At 42.0% G+C, this 21485-nt stretch overlaps 1 protein-coding gene across 3 annotated transcripts in view; it reads left to right on the top strand.

Moving 5' to 3' along the window:
• Nucleotides 1-21485, top strand: part of SFMBT2 (Scm like with four mbt domains 2) — a 67517-nt gene that overhangs the window by 22173 nt on the left and 23859 nt on the right. For all 3 annotated transcript variants that reach the window (XM_066634337.1, XM_066634338.1, XM_066634336.1), the window contains exons 6-9: nucleotides 2170-2416; nucleotides 6765-6862; nucleotides 18045-18149; nucleotides 18959-19106. In XM_066634337.1, coding sequence (XP_066490434.1) covers nucleotides 2170-2416; nucleotides 6765-6862; nucleotides 18045-18149; nucleotides 18959-19106 — 598 coding nt within the window. The remainder of the gene's footprint in view (nucleotides 1-2169; nucleotides 2417-6764; nucleotides 6863-18044; nucleotides 18150-18958; nucleotides 19107-21485) is intronic.

Here is a 21485-nt window from a genome sequence, read left to right as displayed (position 1 = left end):
AACTAGAATCTATCTTCATGATATGTCTGTTTTGTATGAGGAAGGAGTTATTTCCATAGAAGAACATTCAGTTAATGGAACTCCCACATACAGTTGGAAGTGGTGCAGCCCAAACTCAGGATATTGACCTCAGTGAAAACTATTGATTTCAAAGGTTACCATGTTTCCTTTCAGTCCCATTCAAGGGACCATCAAGGTGGCTTACAAACTAAAATCAATGGCCTAAAAGAATCACATGAGAATTTTATTAAACTCTTAAAAAAAATCAATAACAACAAAAATAACCACAAAGCAGCTGGAGGGGGGAAAAATGAATAGCAGAAAAGTCAAACAGAAGTGAAATGTTTTGCTGCCAGCCTGAAGACAGACAACATATGAGCCAGTGAGACCTCATAGGGAAGGGAATTCCAAAACCAAACAGAGCTTCAATGGCAACAGGATGCAGAGCAGAGCCTCTGTTGATGAATGCAATATGTGAGCAGGTTTATATGGAAGATGGTCCTTCTGTTAGCCTGGCCCCAAACATGTGATGCCTTATTGGTAATTACTAGCTTCTTGGATTGAGCTTGGAAGCATACTGGCAGCACATACAGATCACAAAGTACAAGCATTATGTATTCTGACTGTCAAGTGCCCATAAGCACCTGGCTGCTGCATTCTGTGCCAGTTGAAGCTCCTTAACAGACTTCAAAAGCAGTCCCAAGTAGAGTGTGTTGCAGCAATCTTAACAAGATGTAACCAAGGCATGGATGACTGTAAGCAGATGTGACCTTCAGGAGGGCTGCTGCTGGCACTCCAGCCAAAACTGCACCAAATTGCTCCTGGCTGCAGCTGCTACTTCCTCTTCTAGCAGCAACACTGAGTCCAGGAACTTTCCCCAACTGTGAACCAGATCCTTCAAACAAAGTGCTGGTCCGTCCAGGGCAGGTTGTAACCCATTCCAGAATCAACTAGCCTACTGACTAACAGCACCTCCATTTTGTCTGGGTTAAATCTCAATTTATTAGTCGCATCCAGTCCTTCACAGCTGCCAGACACCACCTCGGAGTGTCCCTGGTCCCACATGAAAATTAGAAGTAGGATGGGGGTGTCATTAGCATGCTGAGAGCACTGTTCTCCAAATATCTTGACATCCTCTCTCAAAGGCTTCTTACAGATATTCCCAATGCTCTTTGACAAAATGGACCAAAGAGACAAACAGCAGCTGCCCCCATGCTACTCTCTGAGACTGACCTGACGTGGGAATGGAGCCACTCTAAAATCATATCTTCCCCCCTACTCCATCCCAGCCAGGCAGCTCAGAAGCATACCATGATTACTGGTATCAGAAGCCATTGGGAGAGTCACTCCTCCTGTCTGATCCAGGTATGGATCATCCACCAGAGCAAGCAAGGCTGTTTCAAACCCATAATCCAGTCTGAACCCAGACCATAAGCTGAAGCTGAGATGCTTTCACCTACTTTACCTGCGTCACCTATTCGTGCTCATTCTCCCTGCTTTTAGCATCTGCAGAGGGCTCCTGTGAACTTTGGATATGTGACTGCCTTTGTGGAATGTGCTTCTTCAACAGAGGATTCCATTTTTGCAGACATTGTGAATCTTTCTGACTTTTGAAAACTTAAAATCCAAGATCTTCAACATTCAATAGATAATGATTTTTTGGGTGCTAAAATTCAGTTGTATCAAAAAAGTGATCTTTCTTTACTTCTATGTAAAGGCTCCAGTCTGCCTCAAGAAACTGAAATTAATTCAGATATTAGAATCTGAATGTATATTTTGCATGGACATTAAGCAATTAACCCCTCTCCTCTCCCTCTGCATCCGAGGAGTTAAATAATTCCTCGTTGCAGCTCCTTGGTTTCAGCCCTGCATTTAGGAAGAAACTTTTAATAAGCTAGTTCTTGAGTATTCAGAAAAAGAGCCATTTTTTAAATTAATGGTTGTTGAGAAAAGCACAGCTATTTATCTTTTTGTTTTTTTCTTTTGCTTTTATGCTTGGAATGCATGACTGGTTAAAATAAGAAGGAACGAGAGACTGCAGGTGTAGCTTGGATAAAGGTGAAGAAAACAGCAACAACAACAAACATTTATAACCTTCTGTTGTCTCTGTTACCATGAGAAGACTTCAAATAAAGTTTAAAATAAGGAGTTTTGCTTCTATTCAAACAGCCTCTGCGAGGGAAAAATCCTGTAGACCTCATTACAGTTGATTCCTTAATAGAGCTGCAGGATTCCCAGAATCCCTTTCAATACTGGATAGTTAGTGTTCTTGAGAATGTTGGAGGAAGATTACGCCTTCGCTATGTGGGATTGGAGGAGACTGAATCCTATGACCAGTGGTTGTTTTACTTGGATTACAGACTTCGGCCAGTTGGTTGGTGTCAAGAGAATAATTACAGACTGGACCCACCTGCAGGTAAACAAGCATATAAAAGAAAAAGCTGCCTCAAAATGGTTAATATATTTTGAAGGGCAACCTCTCTTCCTGGAATTGATACCTTTTGTGAGTCTCTTCATTTCCTTTTGATACTGTTAAGGGCTACTGCTACTAATTTAAACTGTTTTCAATGTGGTTAGTGTCACACATTTAAACTGGTTTGGAAGAAGTTTCCTTCCATTAGGCTTTGGGGTGCTCTTGTGCTTAGAAATGCTGGATTGGAGAGCCGGTGTAGCATAGTGGCTAAAAGACTGAGCTGGGAATTGGGATTTTGCAGTTCAAATATAGTCTTTGCCATGAGCTCATTAGGTGGCCTTAGGCGAGCCATTCCCATTCAGCCTCAGCTCCCCAGCAGATTGGAGTGCGGTGCTGGGGCCCCACTTGATGCATCAGCTGGTCTGAGTTCACATGCCTCCTCTTCCCATTACTTAACACATTTGGAGAAATCTCAAGGCACTACTGATCCTCCTGCATGCACTTCCGCTTTCCTCTTTCTGCTTTTATAAATAAACTTTGTTGCAAGAAAAAGGTGGAAGTGGTGGGAAGGGGTGCACAAGTGTGTTGCATAATTGGAGTCTGCCTAAAACTTTACTCATGATGGTCAACATATTACTGCCCCGTAAGAGAAACCGAACAGAACACAAGGAAAAAGCTGACCCCTAAGGTTGTTGTGTTGGAACCTAGAGTGAGAGTGGTCCTGTTTTGGTTTACGGGGATTGTTATTCATTAAGAAAAGTTTTGATTTTCTTGCATCTCCCTGGAGTGTAAGATGTTCATACAAAGCTGAGGGATGCAGCAGCAGTGTCTCTCCTCCCCTTCCCTGGCAAGGGGACACCTTGTTTCTCATCCGTGTTTAGTTAAAAGACGAATGGGCAGTCACTTTAATTGGCTCTCCCCTTGTTCTCCTGAATGTGAATTGACACTGAATGCAGTTGGTGAAATTACTAGTGATTCTGTTGCCTAATAAAAAAACCCGGCTCTTTCTGTATTTTAATTTATCATCCATAAAGCCGCCAACGTGACTTAGCGGCCACCACTTAATGAAATGCCTACTCTCTAGTGCTCTTTCTGTGATGTAAGCCATTAAGCAAGTCTGCATGAGACTTTCATGCATGGGTTGAAATCCAGCAAATTGATGATGACCGTTTTAGCTCCTGACCCCAACACTGCACCTAAATAAATCCTTTTCTCCCCCAAAAGCAAGCAGTTACCATTCAAGCCTGTGGAGGACACTGTGATGCTGTGTAGAACAGTGCAGTAGGAGGCACTGTCTTCACACGCCTGTTTGGCCAGGAAGCTTATTGGGTGACCTTAGGCCAATCTCTACCTCTCTCTCCACCTAACCTACCTCCCAGGCTTGTTGTGAAGATAAAATCCTGAGTTCCTTGGAGAAAATGGGGAATATAAATGTGAATAAATAATACAGTAATTAATAATGTAAAGCATCACATAGGACGACAGTGTAGGGATGGCGAAATCCACCCTCTACCCCAGCACTTGGCTGCCTGTAGGGTAGAGAACAAGCATTTGTTTGTGCAAAATATACCATCCCCTGACTAGGGGCTGTTGCATTATGGAAACTCCCCTCTTACTTGGGGTGCATTTTGCTACTGTTTGCAGAATTCAGAAAATTGAATTAATAACCCTCAGCTGCCCTAGGACGGTCAGCCCCAGAGGTCCAGGGCTTGTGGCAAATCATTAGATTGGAGTGTTCAATTTACTCCTGAGAGCCCAAACTAGTAAAGAAAGTATATACGTGAAGAATTGTAAGTGTAAGAAAGATTAATGCCCCCTTTAAGTGTGCATGAATGCATGCCTGTGCTTTTCTTTCATGTTTGTCTGGCATTGGTGTGGAGTGATGTAGTGAATATATAAAAACAGCCTCTTTAAATAAGCAAGGCTGTGAGTCTTCACTTCATAAGGTCTTAAATCTGCTGAGATTAGAGTGTAAAATTGCTTTCTAGCTTTAATATGAAGGCCGTCTTGAGTGTGCCTGTTTCTTTTTCTTTTTTCCCCACTCAGAAATATAGAACAAAAGTAATAAATTTGCCACTGGGATTCTTTGCACTTGCAAACTTTATAAATGGCAGGTGGCAGATTTCCTGCTTACTGGTGTATAAAGCAACAAACTGGATTTTCTAGCAACAACCTGGATCACATTTGTTATGTGTGGAGGAGGAGGAGGTTCCTCCCTGGAGGTTGTGTGACCCATGCTGATTTTCATTGGCAGGTTTGGGCTCAAGCCTACATGGCTGATTGGATTTTCTGTGCTATCATTCTAGCCATATCCATTCATCCCTCTACTCATCTCATATAATAAAAGCTTCACTAAATGTTCACACTCAGTGTAATTATTCTATAGCCATCTGTCCCTCCATCCTTTCTACTTTCAGACCCAATTCTCACATTTATTTTTGCCTGAGCACCCCAGTAAGACTTCTGTATGTTGGTTTTGGATGGCAAACCTGCATGCTCAAACTTAAATTCAGTAGGGATGGAGAGAGTTTAAGGTGTTTAAAGCAAAGGCATTGTGAAAGAGGTGGTGTTGGAGAAACTGGAGCTGATTGAGGGAAGTAGTGTTTAATGGTTAGCACTCTGCACACACCTTCCTGTTTTCTGCTTCCCTGATTTAGTGGATCAGCAACAGAATGGGGAGAAACTGGTCAATATCTCTGCTGCCATTATTCCAGGCTAAGGAAACCAGGCAGAGGGAGACTGTTTTTTTGGGGGGGAAGGGGGACTTCCCCTTCCAGGAGAGCACAGAAAGAACCCTGTGGTTCTTATTTGAAGCCAGATCACATTAGCTCTTGCAAGACATCAGACAACCCACTGAATTACCTTTGAACATGGATTAGGTAAGCAAGCATTCAAAATATATCCAGTTTATTTAAAAAAAAACAAAAACCCAAATAAAAAGGAACAGCACATAACCTAACTTGTGCTGGAACAGGCAGGCCTGTGCTGTATCCAGCACAAGTTTGAGGCAAGAATTAGTGCAACCTGAGGCAAGGGGAAAACTTTCCCCATACCCTGTGTTGCGCTAGAATGACCCCAGTGGTTCTACTTGAATCTGTGCCACCTCAGAAGGTGATGCAAATCCAAGCAGAACTAAGTGGCCAGAGGTTGTTCCGTGCTGCCCGGGAATGGGGTCAGGATCCAGCATAACTGCTGGATCCTGGCTTCCCCTCCTGTTCCCTCGCACTTGGGAACGCCTACTGCCTGCCCTCCCCCCGCCCCAAAATGTCTCCTCCCCACTGTCCCCACACCTGGGAGGAGGAGACATTGACTCCTGAACAGTTTGCATTGCTCAGCCAATGCAAACTTACCCTGCAGGGCCTGGATCTGGTGTGGGGAGGCCAGTGTAACTTCTTGCGCTGGCCTCCCCGACTCTAAAGGTACTTTTGCGTACCTTTTAAGGTACGTTTGCGACGTCCCTGGCTTGGCACAAGTCACTTGGGGTTAGGATTGTGCCCTAAGTAAATCAATTAAAGGGGTAGAGGGAAGCACAAGATGTAAGCTGGTGAACAATGTCCATACTTGGTTGAATTGTGAGCCCAGTTTGTAGTCTGGACGATCTACTATCTCTGAGCCTCATTTATCTGACAAGGTTATTAAAATGGTAACATGGGGTAAGGATTACAAAAAATTTTGTATAATGAAAAAAACTCTATAAAAAATCTATATGATACAAAATTTCCTAAAAAAAAAACAAAACTAGAAAGAAGCAAGAAAGAAAATATGAAATCCAAATCTAGAACGCATTCCAGGCCCTGTTGAGTACTCTTCAGGTCCTGTTGAATTCTCTGGATCTCAACATACAGCACCGCTAGTCGGACTTGCTTATATCACAAAACTTTCCTATAGAGTAACATCTCAACCCGCAGGTGAACACTGGAAGGGAGTTGATTAGATTGGTCTTCCTTTGGGTGAACTGGGTGGAACAACAGAGAAGGCTCTGTGTCTGATTCTCATGGACCTTATTTAAGCTTGTACATAAATCAGTGGAACTCAAACATGCTTAAATTAACCTTTAATGTAAACTAGATTGTCTTTCAAAAATACTTTTAAGAAAATTAAAAGACAATTCAGAAGCATGCAGGAATTGATTGATCTCTCCTTCCCCTTTGGAGTCTTTCCTCTATTTATAAGGTGTTGTTATCACAGTTTATTATGTGCAAATAGCTTATTTGGAGGTTTATTTGAATTAAGCTATAATGTTATTGAAGAGCAATAACTCTGAAGTATAGCAATAATATTTTATTGTATTATGTTGAGATATTTTGGAAACTGTGTGTTTGCTTAAATATCCTTGTATTTTTTCATACAGAAGTCTGTCCTCTGAAGACTGTGTCTGAATGGCAATCTGCTCTGGATAAATCTCTTTTTGAGGCAGCAAAGTCTCCCCTCCCAATGGAAGTGTTTAAGGTAAAATCTGCTATTCCTTCTTCACTTGAAGAATTGCCTATTTAAACTTCAGTTCCATTGTGTACCTAATTTTCTTATCCAGCTCTGGTCTGTTTGGGGCTCAAGGCAAGGATGAGGGTGTTGGGCTTCACGCTCCTATTCTCCTGGCTCTTCTCCCTGCTCTTTATCTGTATTGCTGCTGCTGTTGGTTGCTTGCTGAAGCCCTTTCTGCCTTTGTATAGTCTAAGTGAGAATATTCTGCCATGCAGTTCCAGTGCTTCATATTGTTGTTCCACAGACAGAAGACTCCTCTCAGTGCTTAGAAGCAAGACTGGTGTTTCCACTTGCCTCAACACCGCACATTAGCTTGAACATTTGAAGCTGCTCTATATACTGAATCAGACTGTTGTTCTTCTTGTCTAGCACTGTCTGCTGCAATTGGCAGCATCTCTCTTAGATCTTGAACAGGAGTCTGCCCCTGCTGCGCTAGCTCAGATGGACCTTGTATATGTGCAAAGCATATTCTCTCCCATTATCTTTACTTGGGGCGCAAATGATGTCTCTGCCATGGTTTCACAGAATGGGTTTGAAACCTGGTGTTGAGTGTTTCCTGGAAATGTTTATGAACTTTTAGCTGTTAGCGTTTTTAAAAATGTTTTGCATAGACTCTATTCCATGTCTCGTATTGTTTTTATAGTGATGCGATCCAGTTGGAGGGTCTGATGGGTGGAGAAAATGGAAAAATCCACATCTACTAATTAAAAGTTAGCGTTTTTAACTGCTACTTCCTTAAGGTTAAAGTCCCAAATGAGAAATTGTCCTAACGTCCTGCCTTCTCGTTACAGTCCTTGTCAAGATTTCAGTTTGTTTGCCAGCAACGCTTGTCAAAGCAGTAAATCCTCATTGTGAGTTTCTTTGCTTGTAAATTCTGGCTCCCCTGCGGCAAGGATATATCAGTATGGAAAACTCAGCAGGTTTAATAAAAAGAGAAGGTGATGGATTGTAAACGAGCACAGAGGATCTTTCAAATATCCTACAATATAGCTCTTAGCAGGAGCTTACTGTTGTGCTTTGAAAAAGTGCTTGGTTCTGATGTGGAAGGGGTAGTTTATCTGGCATTCTCATCACGACGGCTCCAAAATTAGTCTGTGTTGGTAGCATATTTCTTCTTTTACTAAACTAAGCCTGTTGGAAGCAGGACTGGCATTAAGGGTCAGTCAGATTTGGCACTAAAAAAGGGCCCAATGGCCATCAGACATCCCATCTGATGGGGTTCGAAAATTGATGTTGAGCTTTTGCTGTATATGCTTGTGTATCTTTTTAAGTTTTAGCTGTGATGGGTTAAAAAAAATGTTTTACATGGAATCTATTCACTGTCTCTTATTGTTTTTATATTGATATGATCAAGTTGGGGGTCTGATGGGTGGAAAAATGGGATAAGAATTGGTATCTTATAAAGTAAAGATATCTTTAGTTGTTGCTGCTTCTTTCTCTGGACCATCAATACCAGTGGTGGTAGCGGTAGAGCCCAATGCACCATCATGGTGGGGGTGCTTTGGAGGGCCCCGTCTTGGACTTTGCCACCAGGGCCCTTAGCAATCCGGCACAGTAGTGTTTGTAAGCAGTGATTTGCCAGTTGTGTTTAAGAAAATTGTACAAATAGCATATTATTGGAGGACCTTGAAATGCATACAGATGGCAGGGTGGAGCAGAGCTCTTTAACGGTGCTTTCTGCCACCATTCTCTGGGCCCTAAGGGTCATACTATACATGCAGCAAAGAGAGTTTTAAAGAGGTGTGTTTTTTAACAAAAAGCAACTACTGTGTCTTTGAGAGAAGAAACCTCAGGATGAACTACAGCCTGTACCTACAGTCTGGTGCAGAGCGGTTTGTAGTGGTCTTCAGCATTGCAGTGTGAGCTAGCAGGGGTCAAAACTCTTACTCCAAGGAGCAGATGCTTGGAGTCAGTACATCTGATCTTCTGCATAAGGGTTGTGTGGATTTTATCTTGCTTTGAGAAATTGCTTGCCCATGATAATGATCCTGACTGCTAGCGTAGCTAATGATCTTGCAGCCCAGTGCTGAGCTCAAAATGATGCCCCGGAAGTGATGTCACTCCCGGGCTTTTAAAAAGTGAAAAATGGGGGGAAACGCACCTCCTCCCCCCAGGAGCCTGCCACCCACTTGCTCTGTCACCTCCCCCCAGCCAGTGGCATAGCTAAGGCATCTGTCTGCTACCTGGTGTCAAAGATTATTTTGTAGCCCCCTCATGACAAAATCAAATTTAAATAAGTAAATAAATAAAAAAATTTGCCTCAGAGAAATTACTGGGGTGAAGAGGGATGGTTAATAAGATGAGCAGCACTTGAAAAAGTGCCTCTTTGCCCAGTAAGTAGGGGTAACTGTATTATGGTACATGGAAATTAGACCTGATTTATTTTAATACCTTATTGGTTCCATGCTGTATCATAATATCTCATTGGCTCTCAGAACAATCAGTCTCGTAGGTCAGTTTTGAGTTAAGGTAATCTGCTTTTTGTTTCATAAGGCAGTTGTTTTCTGGTTAATTGGCCACACCTTTTGATAGAATACAGATATTCCAATGTGGTTTGTTTCATTGCATTCTGCATTAAATTATCTTTCCAATGAAATATAACATGATGGTGGTATTCATATATACCAAAGTTTTCACAATTTTGGCCACTCGTGTGAAGCTCAGCTTGTTGCCCCCCTACAGCTTGTTGCCCGGTGCACTTGTTACCTCCTGCACCCTCTTAACTACGCTACTGATCCTGACAGATTTTCTGATCCAAACTCTTCTTTGAATCATAATGGATATCACTGAAAGATTTCTTTAAGATAAGTTCTGGCCATTCTGTGCAGTAGCAAAAGCCTGGAATTTCACTCAAATCTAAAAATATAGTTCACATTGCATACTAGCCTGTCGCCATTAGATTGATCTACTCGCATGCCACTGAAAGCACTTCATGAGCACTTTTGCAGCTGTGGTGCCATCTTTTCAGAGACCCTTGGATACAAGCCCTTGATGGCTCCCTTATTTACATTGGCACATGCTCACTAGATCTCCCCCTTTTGCCCAGGAACTGGGCAGCTGACAAACATTCTCCTTTGCTCCACCACTAGTATTTACTTTGGTTGCTGCTTCCCCCTCCCATAAGCATCTCCATGGCTTACTGGAAGATGGGGGAGCAGCAGTCATACTCGGTACCATTTTGAAATTTCCAGGCGCCTTGGCCCCTGACGCTGTTGGGAGAGTTGTGTGTGTTTCCTTTAACATGTTATGCTATTAGTTATTTGATTTTTCTCTGTAAACCGCTTTGTGAACTTTTTGTTGAAAAACAGTATTTGAATACAGGTTGAGCCTCATTATTCACGTGGGTTCGCATGGGATGGCAAAAAACGCACTATAGCAAATCAATTTAAAAAACAGTGTCTTTGCTCCGATGATTTAAAAACGGCCTTGCTGACCTTTTGACTCTAAGATAAGAGTCATTAAGAAGACAATCCATCAATTAGTCCTGCTCCAAGAGCTTAGAAAGCTTCACTCAGCCCCTCCCTTCACCAATGCAAAGCGATCATCTTTCTTTTATGTGCTCAGGGGGAAGGGAGGGGTTGCCTGGAGAGAGGAGGATTGATGGTTTGTCAGCCAGCTGCCCCCCCCCCATTAATGAGGCTATTGTTACTGTTCAGTTTTTTAAACTGATTTTAAAGGGGTGCATTTTCCCCTTCTCCAGAGATCAGCACATTCCTTCTCATTTGCAGTGGCCATTCGTGTAGAGTCAAATCTGTGTATAAAAAATCCGTGTGTATAAAAAATCCGTGTGTATTAATAATAATAATAATAATAATAATAATAATAATAGTCTTCCCTCAGTATTTCCTGGTTGGTCTGTGGAACGCCTTGCCACAGGATGTGGTGATGGCATCTGGCCTAGATGCCTTTAAAAGGGGATTGGACAGATTAAATACTGTTAATAATAATAATAATAATAATAATTTCTGGAGGAAAAATCCATCATGGGTTACACATCACGATGTGTATGTGAAACCTCCTGATTTTAGAAATGGGCTATGTCAGAATGCCAGATGCAAGGGAGGGCACCAGGATGCAGGTCTCTTGTTATCTGGTATGCTCCCTGGGACATTTGGTGGGCTCATGTGAGATATAGGAAGCTGGACTAGATGGGCCTATGGCCTCATCCAGCGGGGCTGTTCTTATGTTCTTAGATAGCTACTGGTTGCAGTTATCTGGTGGTAACATTGGTAAGGACAATAAGGTCCCATTATTTAGTTAAGTTATAGTGTGGGGTGATAAGTCATTAGCTAGCAATTGTCCTGTGGTGGATTGAGAGAAAAGTAACAGCCGTCCCTGTGCACAAGGCAGAAGCAATCTGAGTGGTTCATATGAGATTTCTGGTTTGGTATCAGACTGAAAGGAGAAACCCTGATGATCCAAAAAGTATCATTCCACAAGCATCTCAATTAAAAATCTTTTCAGGGGCATTATGGAAATTGCACTTCTCCTTAAGCTCTATTGCAACAGAATCCCAGGCTCTTAACTTGGTGTCATAATTTATGTTCTCTTTCATCATCTTTGTCCATATTCCACAAGCTTTCAAAGGGCACTTTGTTTATGCAAATAGTTTTCAGGCAGCTTGGGCCCTTTAGATGGAAACAGGGAGATAGGCAGGGTGACCATTGATTGGTACTCTGCTGGTATTGTTGTTCTGCTTTTATGATGTTTGTTTTGATTAAGTTATATTTTATGATTTTTATTTGTTGTACTGTATTTGTCTTTTGTGTATGCTGCCTTGTGAAATTTTAAAGGTAGGCAATAAATATGATGGTAATACAAGATTTATTTATTTTTAACTATGCTTTTATTCTCAAAGACTCCACATCTATATATAGCAAGGATTTTCTTCATTCTAGCTATTTCACCATGCAGCCACCTGGAAGCTTGAGTGCTCAGTTCCTTCTAAATTCTCTTGACAATTCATGCTAAATTTTGAAGCAACAAGCATGAGATGCTCAGAGAAACAAGAGAGGTGAAATACAATACAACCACATAAAATTGCTAGGTTATATCTCAATGGAAGGACATGAAAGAGAAAAATCTGGTTCTCCAAATGCACTCCCTAAGCACTTTCCTTTTTTCTCCTAAGAAAAGGAGGGGGGAAAGAGTATTTCTCTTCAATGTGTGCCAAGGAATTAGAGACCTGTTCATTGTAGCAATGTGTTAATTAGGGTCTAATACTAATTAAAAGCTTTCCTTTCACTTTCATCGCGTGTTGTCCTTAGAAATTAAGTAATTGGCATCTTGAAGGAAAGCATATGCTGGAAACTTGTTTATTTACCTGAAATGTAGGCAACAGAACAGTTGCATGGGGGGAAAAAGTCATTTTGCACCGCTTTTTGTGGGTGGTGCCTTTCCCTTGGCCCATGTCTCTGCCATTATATTCATAACATTAGATCTCCCTTCTCTTGACCCTGCAGGTGGTCTTGCACATTTATTTGATAGTGTTCTCCATAGGCAGGTTTGCTAAAAATGCATTGGAGGAGGAGGGTCAACACACACACAGAGCTTCCGCCATATCTCCCCCCACAGGCCACCAGGACCTTGATTGGAACTAGTGTGCATGTAAGAAGGGGTCTAGTTCAGCAGGAAAGCACCAGCACAGGGTTCCTCATGCACAGGGTTCCACTTAGGCAGCATCTCCAGGTACGACTGGGAACAACTTCAGTCTGAAATCCCAGGGATGTGCAATTCTAGCAACTTGACTTGAGTCAAGTCACGAGTTTCCACCCATGACTTGACTTGAGAACGAGTCACGGGGGGGGAGCTTTTCTGAGTTCCCCAGAGCATGTTGGCGATTCTAAGTCTTGAGTCATTTGCTTAAAAAAGCCAGCCATGGAAAAAAACGGTGTGTGTGTGTGGGTGGGTGTGTCGGAGTTTTCTTTAAACACTCCGCGATGTCCCTGCCCATCTGTAAATAAAGCAGGAGGGAAGTGAGATGGACTGTGTGAGAGCAGGAATAAAGAGGTGAGGAGGAGGATCACACACAGCAGCTGGGAGGCTTACCAGAACAACCTAGTCCTTTTCAGCTCTACTCAGAAGTAGTCCCACAGAACTCAGAAGGTCATTCAAGAACAAAAACCTTCATTCAAAACAAACAAAAACAAAAGGTCATTCAAGAACAAAAACCTTCATAGGCATAATAATGTAAATACTACAAAAATCCACATAATTCACTGGTACTCAGTCTTCAAAGGACTGAGTATGGGATATACCTAGGTAATCCTAATATCTTCAACAAGAACAGGGATTGTATCTGTTCAATTGAGCTGTCTAATGAGTTTAGCCAAACAGGGATACCATATAAGACTTGAGGTACAATTTTTGCCCTAAAACTTGCAGGTGGCACATATGCACATGTGCAGCTGGCACTTAGCTATTGCCTCTGTTAAAATAAAATCTTGTGATAGACTGGTCTGAAAGCTGAGATGCACTTGCTACATATTTTCTGTGACAGACCCAAGAGTGCTTATAGTGGAAACTGATTCCCAGATATTTAAATTGCTTAACTTGTTCAATGGCAGGGGCGTCAAACATAAGGCCTGGGGGCTGGATGTGGCCCGTAGAAGCCTTTTATCCGGCCCTTAGGCTCTCAGCTGCTGATCAGTGCTAAACTGCTATAAGGACAGTACACATGAAATTTGGGCTCTCCCATAACTTGAAATTTGATCAAGATTTCTGTATTTTCTCTTCTGTCATTTGCAGCTAATGAATTCCTAAGTGAAAAAGTGCTTGTTTTTGGTTATGACCTGATTAATGACATCATTCCCTGCCTAATGACATCACTTCCGGCCCTCAGCAGGCACCATGAATGCTGTTTGGCCCTCATTATGAAACGAGTTTGACACCCCTGTTCTATGGCATTCCCCTTAAATTTCCATGTAAACTTTTTCCATGTTTTGACAAAAACCATTATTTTGGTTTTATTATAGTTCACCTGCAATTTATTATCTAGGTATTTTGCACAGCTGTTAATCAGATGGTTCAAACCTAGGCGTGTCTGGGAGATGATTACTGTGTCGTCTGCGTAAAGTAGTAGTGGGACCCGGTGTGACTTAAGTCTTGGGCTGTAGCCTTCCACTCTAGTTAGATGGGCTGCAAAATTGTTTAGGAAGAGATTAAAGAGGGCTGATGCTAAAATGCATCCTTGCTTTACTCCCCTGTTGGTTGGAAACAATTTACTCAAATCTCCTTTCCAGGATTTTCCTACTTGACAAAATGTGTCTGATTAATGTTCTTATGACTAAAAGGAATCTTTTATTGATTCCTAACTTCTGTAACTGCCCATACCTTATTCCTGTCTACCAAACTGAAAGCCACATTTAAATTGAGAAAAATGGCATACAGTTTACAGTTTGCTATTTTTACCTGTTTGTGTATAAGGTGAGATAGTATTACATAATTATCTAGAGTGGATTTGCCTTGTCTGAACCCTGCTTGTTCTGGGCCAAAAAATTTTTGATTGTTGATCCATGGGACAAGTTTGCTTAATAAATATTTCCCATAAATTTTCCCCACTGACAGTAAGGTTATAGGCCGAAAATTAGATGACTGGTTTTAATAGTCTTTTTTTATAGACAGGGACCATGGTTGTGTGGTTCCACACATTTGGCATTTTCTCTGTTCTATCAGTCATAGCGAATGGGGGGGGGGGGCGCCCAGGATCATGGTCCACAATTTTGAGTCACTTTTTAACATTTCAGAGGGAATGGCATCTGGTCCAGCTGCTTTCTCAGGTTTTAATTGCATGATTAACTCCCTAATTTCTTCAGTATCTACAGGGGGCCATTTTGGGAGGTCAGAAGATGAAAAGTCTATTGGATTACTGTCCATTTTCAGTCTCATAAAGGAACTTAGAAAAGTATTGCACTCATCTGTTTGGGGAAATCACTGCTGGATCATGTTCCTCTATCCTTGTGACACCTCACACAATTGTTCAAAATTGCTTATTGTTTTTATGGAATATAGCACTCAATAAAGTTTCCCATTGGTCATAGAATTATCTCATTCAATGAGGCTTCCTCCTCCCAAGTAACAACGGAGCCCACCAGTAGTGTAACGAGAGGGGGTGCAAAGCACTAAGTGTAGCATGGAGCCTTACCGCAGGTGTGCAAGCGGCCCCTTCCTCTTCAGAGGAGGGATGTGTAGTGTGGGGACAGCAGGTAAGACAGAACTGCCTCATTGTTGTCTGGAAAAAACACTACAGCTGCTCCACCTGCTTACACCAGAGGAGGCTCTCCTTACATCCAAGAAAGCGGGTGTAAGGAAGCGGAGCAGCTGTAGTGTTTTTTCCATGGACAACAATGGGGGTAGGTCTGCCTCACGTGCTGTCTGAATGATGGCTCCACAATGTATTTCATGCCATGACAAAGGAAGCAAGCAAACCCAGACTCAAGTCTGCATGCATGGGGACAAAGTGCTAAGTCAATGGCCTCAGACTTGAGTCAATGCCTGAGTCATTGGCACAAGTGACTCAAGTCTTCACGACTCAGCGAAAAATGCTGATTTTTGTAACTTGAACTCAAGTCACCTGAATCAAGTTCCCATCCCTGTGAAATCCTGGAGAGCTTCTTCCAGTCAGTCAATACTGAGCTCGATGGACCAATGGACTGAATCGATATAGGGCACCTTCCTGTAGTCATATGAATCTGTTTGCACAAATGCTTGTGAGGCTGTGTAATCATTGTGTATATTCATAGATGCCTATTCCTTTGTTTGCCTTGGCTTTACCATCTACCATTCAGCAGGGTTCCACAGAGCTTCTGCAGGATGGATGAAAAGTGGCATCAAACCTTTCTTTAATGAGCACCACCTTTCACACAAGTGTGTGTTCATGTTTTTACACTTTTTATCTTGTTACGTCATCTTGGAGAGTTACTTTAGCCCTTCACATATGCCTGAGTTTCCCCTCTTGGTAAAAATAGATAGGACTTTGTCCCTTTATAAAGCTGTTTAATTGTGATGAGAACCCTCCTTAATTTGCAATGCTGTTTTGATGCTTTCCCAGAATAGGACAAGCAGAGGACCTGGTGCTCAGATTAGCATTTTGGAATTTTTGCTAATGTCTAATTTTGTTTCACTGTAATATATTTATATTATATAAATATGCAAGGGAGAAATATACAAGGGAGAAATTCTTCTCCCTACAAGAGAAACCTGTAAATATGGTGTAAATAATGGTGTTAGAGGCAGGAATAAAGGCACAGGATTTGGAATCAATACAAAATGAACCACAGATGAGAATACTGTATAAAACAGTGGCCATCAGTGGGGATTTCACTACTTAAAGCAAGGCAGGCATTTAGGGAACAAATATATAGGTCTCTAAATTTCAGTTAAGCCTCCTGTTGAAGGAATTGTGTTTGTAAGTACAATATATTGATGCGGCAGAAATATTGCCTTGCTGTTGAGAGATTACTCGGCTCTGCACACTGGAATGGGAAGCTTGTTCCGAGTTCACCCAACTTTCTTCTTGTGAAAGCATAGGTGGAGAGTGAGAGAGTATTGATGGACAGACCTGCAGCTCTAAAAGAAAAAGTTCATGCTTAATACTTGGGCCATGGTCCTCAGTAATGCCTCTCTAGGGAGATGATGCCTATAGTAGGTGTTGGGGGAAACCACCATCTCTCTTGAGTTCGTTGTTGCACATAATGCATTAAGCAGAGCTGGCTGCAGGTTTTGGAGGAGGTTGAGAGAGGGTTTTTTGGGCAAGGACAGTCTTCTTAAATTTGGACAGTCTCTGGTTCATGTTCTGGTGTCTCCACCTAAGAAATTCAGAGGGATTAGGACTGAGAAATACCCTTTTTCTTCCTGAGCCCTAGAGAGCCGCTGCCAGTCAGAGGACACAATACTGGACGATGTAGCTCCATGATCTTGCTTGACCTAGATGGACCTGCCCTTAAATTTCACAGACACTTCCACAAGCCTTTAAAATGTAGCAATATCTTTGGGAGGGAAGAACGTTTATGCTGTGGCCATGCAGCTGCACTTCCCTTTCCCTGAACCTAGTATTTGACCTAAGTGAGATAGTTATGTAACCTTATGTGAATACGAAGTATGTCTATTAAATAACGATACTGTGATTCCACCTAGTAAACAAAGCAGTCAGAACCGATTATAACTGCATACGTAGTAACCTTGAACATGTCTGAACCTGCATGACAAGCAGCAGCACGCTGACGTTCAGTTGATTGTGAGTCGCCATTTAGTTTGGTTGTGTTTTCTGTAGAGTGCCGAAAAAATGCTAAGTTTAAAAGTTGAACAACGTGTCAATTTGAAATTTTTAGTAAAATTGCACAAAACACCAACAGAAGGTTTTCAAATGCTTACTATGGCCTATGGGAATGACTGCCTGTCTCGTGCACGTGTGTTTGAGTGGCACAAAAGATTCAGCGAGGGACGTGAGAATGTCGAAGATGATGAATGCCCTGGACGACCTTGTACTTCAAGAACTGAAGAAAATGTAGAAAAAATCAATCAGATTGTTCGATATCAAGGGTGTAATTTTGGAAGAATGGGTTCCAGGAGGCACAACAGTTAACCAGCATTATTATAAGGAAGTTTTGAAAAAGCTGAGAAAGTCAGAAACGGCCGCAACTGTGGAAAAATGGTTTCATTCTTCACCAGGACAATGCGCCTGCTCACACAGCACTTTCTGTGAAGCAGTTTTTGACCGACAATCACATTACTACACTTGAACATCCTCCATATTCACCCGATTTAGCACCTTGCGACTTTTATCTTTTCCCAAAAGTTAAATCAGTGCTTAAAGGGACACATTTTAAGTCAGTTGATGCTGTAAATAATTGATTGATAATTGTATCACAGCAACAGCTAATTGGCATGGCAAAGACAATCATACAGTGAAATTAATGTTACAATAATTGTGTCTGTGCATGCGCGAGGCCCCTTTGTTTTTCTTTCTTAACAGTTAGCAGTGGGGGAGTACAAAACTGTGGTGAATGGGTAGGGAGCTTTTAGCACTTTCCCTGCATTGTGGTTCCTACCCAGTTGCAAACTCTCCCCAATGCCTACACGCTATTTTTAGTTAAAAGAAATAAAAAGATTTGTTGGCAATTGTGCTCACAGTGCCTTCTTCACCCTGTAGGACCATGCTGACTTGAGGAACCACTTCTTCACAGTGGGAATGAAGGTGGAAGCGGTGGATGATATAAGGGAACCACATAGTATTTGTCCTGCAACCATATCTAAGGTGAGAAATTGAAAACAGGGGAAACAGACAGGGCTGGAGAACTAGCACACTGAGACGTTCTAGCCTACCTCTTTCTCTCCATTGCACTAGTTTTTGTTTGTTTTTTGTGCTTACAGGGAAGTTTTTTTAATGTAGAGGAGCACACAGAAACCTGCATTCTGAAGTGTAATAGGTCATTTTACCACTGCAGAACTCTTTCATTTCATCTGCACATGTAGTACCATCCTGAGCTGAAGGGAGAAGAAGCACCTTTTTGCTAACACACTTTGCCCTTGCTAAAAAAAGTGCCCTCTCTTTTCACTTGAGGAACTACACACTGAGGTGAAAGCCTTAACCCAGTCAGAATAAGGGCAGACACCAGTTGCCTCCAGGGCACAAGTAACTTGCATAAATGGGGAGAGACAGATTGAGAGATGGAAAGTATGCATAGGTTTTTCACTCCCCCCCCCCCCCGATAAAGCATTTTGCTTTTACTGATAAGTGTCCCAAACAGTCAACAGGTATGTGACTATTATCTACAGATCTGCAAAGGTTTATTTTACTTGTGTAAAATGAACCAACTTCTGTTGATATGTGTGATTCACAAAGATGACTTGGATCTGCTTTTGAAAGATTGCATTTTCACTTTTGTGGATAAGTATCCCAAATGTGTGACATGTTGAAATATGGAAATAGTGACTAAAGTTCTGCAAGTAAATTTTAAAAGGCAGTATACAGTCTCAGAGAACTTGTAAGAGTTTACAATCTCATGCTTTACAAGGATCTGCAAGAACTTACACAATTAATAGAGTTCTTTTGGTTCTTTTCAGGTTTTTAACAATCATTTTATCCAAATAATCATTGATGACCTCCGTCCTGAAGCTTGCAAGACCTCAATGCTCTACCATGCTGATTCCTTAAGGATCCTGCCAGTGCAGTGGTGCCTTAAAAATGGAGTCCAACTCACACCCCCCAAAGGTCTGTATTTCATGTGATCCTCTAAAACAGTGGTTCCCAAACTTTTTAGCACCAGTACTCACTTTTTAAAATGACACTCTATCAGGACCCACCTAGATTTACAAAACTAAAAAATTTAGAAAGAAATAATATTTTTACTTATTTACACATAATCAGAAAAAGGATGTTCCAACATTTATCTCCCTTTATTTACACATGCTTGCAAACTGCAGGAGCTCTTAGCAGGGCAATTCTAGTTTTTGAAAAGCCTCAGGGCCTGAGGCAATTAATTATCTGATACTTCCATCACCTGGAGGCTCTGCTCAGCTGCTATGGGACCTGCAAAAATCAGGTTGTGACCCACCAGTAGGTCCCAACCCATGGTTTGGGAACCACTGCTCTAAAATGTTATAGCTGTGATGTTCAAGCCAACACTTTTGTTGTTTTGCTAGTAGCTTCAGGACTGTAGAGTCCAGAACATGAGGCAGACTGTGCTTCTTTTGACTGAAGGCAATATGATAGAGTTGTATACCCATGGTATACCCACTCCTTTCTTTTGCTATGGCATCTAGTGCACCCCTTCTCCTGCCACACCTCAAAAACAATTTGGACTTTGCAACCCTTGAATGCTTGAAGAATCTTGAAAGCATTTTTAGGCAGTTGGAAGGAAAAGTCAAAAAATCAAAATGGCTTTTGTGCGGGTTTCTCTACAACCTCCTCTTTGTAAAAACTCTTACCAATGCAAAGAGGTGGGGGGGGGGGAGATAACTGGCAGTGGGGAGCCTCCACAGACAACTGCCTGTCTCATCCTAAGCTGAAAATGACACTCTTGAGCACATTTTGTAGTTCCTTTTTCACAAAGGTAAAAATGCTTTGCTAGCAATGAGGGGTGCTGATGCAGCAAGGCTACTACCAGCAGGGACAGTAGATGAATCCCTGTTTGGATCCATTCTAGATTCAGAAAGCTTGGGATCAACTCAAAACATGTCACACATAAAAGGAATTGTAATGTTGAGCTCCCTTTACTTGAACGTTGGTATCACAAGTCATTGGTCAAGCATTTTTTCAGGCCTACAAGGCTTACTTGATCAAAGAGATCGAGGGATGACTGCCAACATTGAGAGCAAGAATGCTCTCTCACAGCACTTGTGCTGGGATATATGCAACCAATCCCATGTGCCAAAGGACCTGTGGGATTACATTTCTCCAACATTCACCCAGCTCTCCATGCCACACAAAAGATCCCTACTGTAACTTCTGTGTGAATGGCAATGTTGGGTTATGGCAATTGCAAGGAAGGATATGATTTTGATGCCATTATAGTCCAATTCTGAGTGTCAGGATACAAACAAGGCACTGTAAAATACATTCAAAAAATAGATTGCATACAAGTCACATTTTTAAAACACACAATTTAAACAGCTCATCACCATTAATCCCAGCAGCAACATTATACATAACAATGGGCACAATCCTAAGCTGTTCTACTCAGAAGTAAGTCCTACTATGTTCAATGGGATTTACTTCAAGGAAAGTGAGGTTAGGATTGCAGACAATATCAATTAAAATAGCAACTAAAAATAAATGGTGCCTCAGTATACAAGAGCAGACATATAAAAACTACAGAGCAATAGTAAAACAGCAGTACAGCCATCAACGGTTCACCACCTGCCACCCTAAAAAGCTAACTGAAATAGCAGTCTTTCACCCCTGCCAGAATCCCTCTAATGAATAGTCTCTGCTCTTAACTCACAAGGGAGGGAGTTCCATAATTAACACGTTGTAAGCCACCCTGGGTCCCTTTGGGGAGAAGGGCAGGGTATAAATAAAGATTATTACTATTTATTAATAATTGTGGTCACATAAATGACCCTGCCCCTGGCCACCACCACCCTCTAAGAGAGTTTAGAGATGGCACACAGAGCTGGACCCCCTCAGATTATGGCAAGGGACAAGCTGGAATATATGGAAGTAGGCAGTTCATAAGGTACCCTAATCCCAGACTGTGAAGGGTTTTAAACGTAATCACCAGCACCTTGAATTGGGACCAGAAATGAATGGGCAACGAGTGAAGCTGCTAAAGCAGTAGCCTGACAGAGTCAGACCACAAAACCCTGGCAGCTACCTGTCCCTCCACATTCTGCACCAATGCAGAACCATTTTCAGGGGTAGCCCCATATAGGATGCATTGCAGTAGTTCAGCAGGGCGTGGAACACTGTGGCCAGGTCCAGCCATCACTATGGCAATTCCCGCAGCCAAAGATGCAAGCTACCATTCTCTTTAAAAGAGCTATTGGCAATGAGAAGTGTTCCAGCACCCCGGTAAAGGCTATGGGTGCACAGCCAGTTCTGCAATCTTGAGAATGTCTAAACTCTAAAGTCACTCTGAAAGCCTAGCAT

The sequence above is a fragment of the Tiliqua scincoides genome, chromosome 7 (genome assembly GCF_035046505.1).
Source record: "Tiliqua scincoides isolate rTilSci1 chromosome 7, rTilSci1.hap2, whole genome shotgun sequence".
Lineage (NCBI taxonomy): Eukaryota > Metazoa > Chordata > Lepidosauria > Squamata > Scincidae > Tiliqua > Tiliqua scincoides.
Note: the sequence above shows the minus strand (reverse complement) of the source record. Positions and strands in the feature narration are given on the sequence as shown.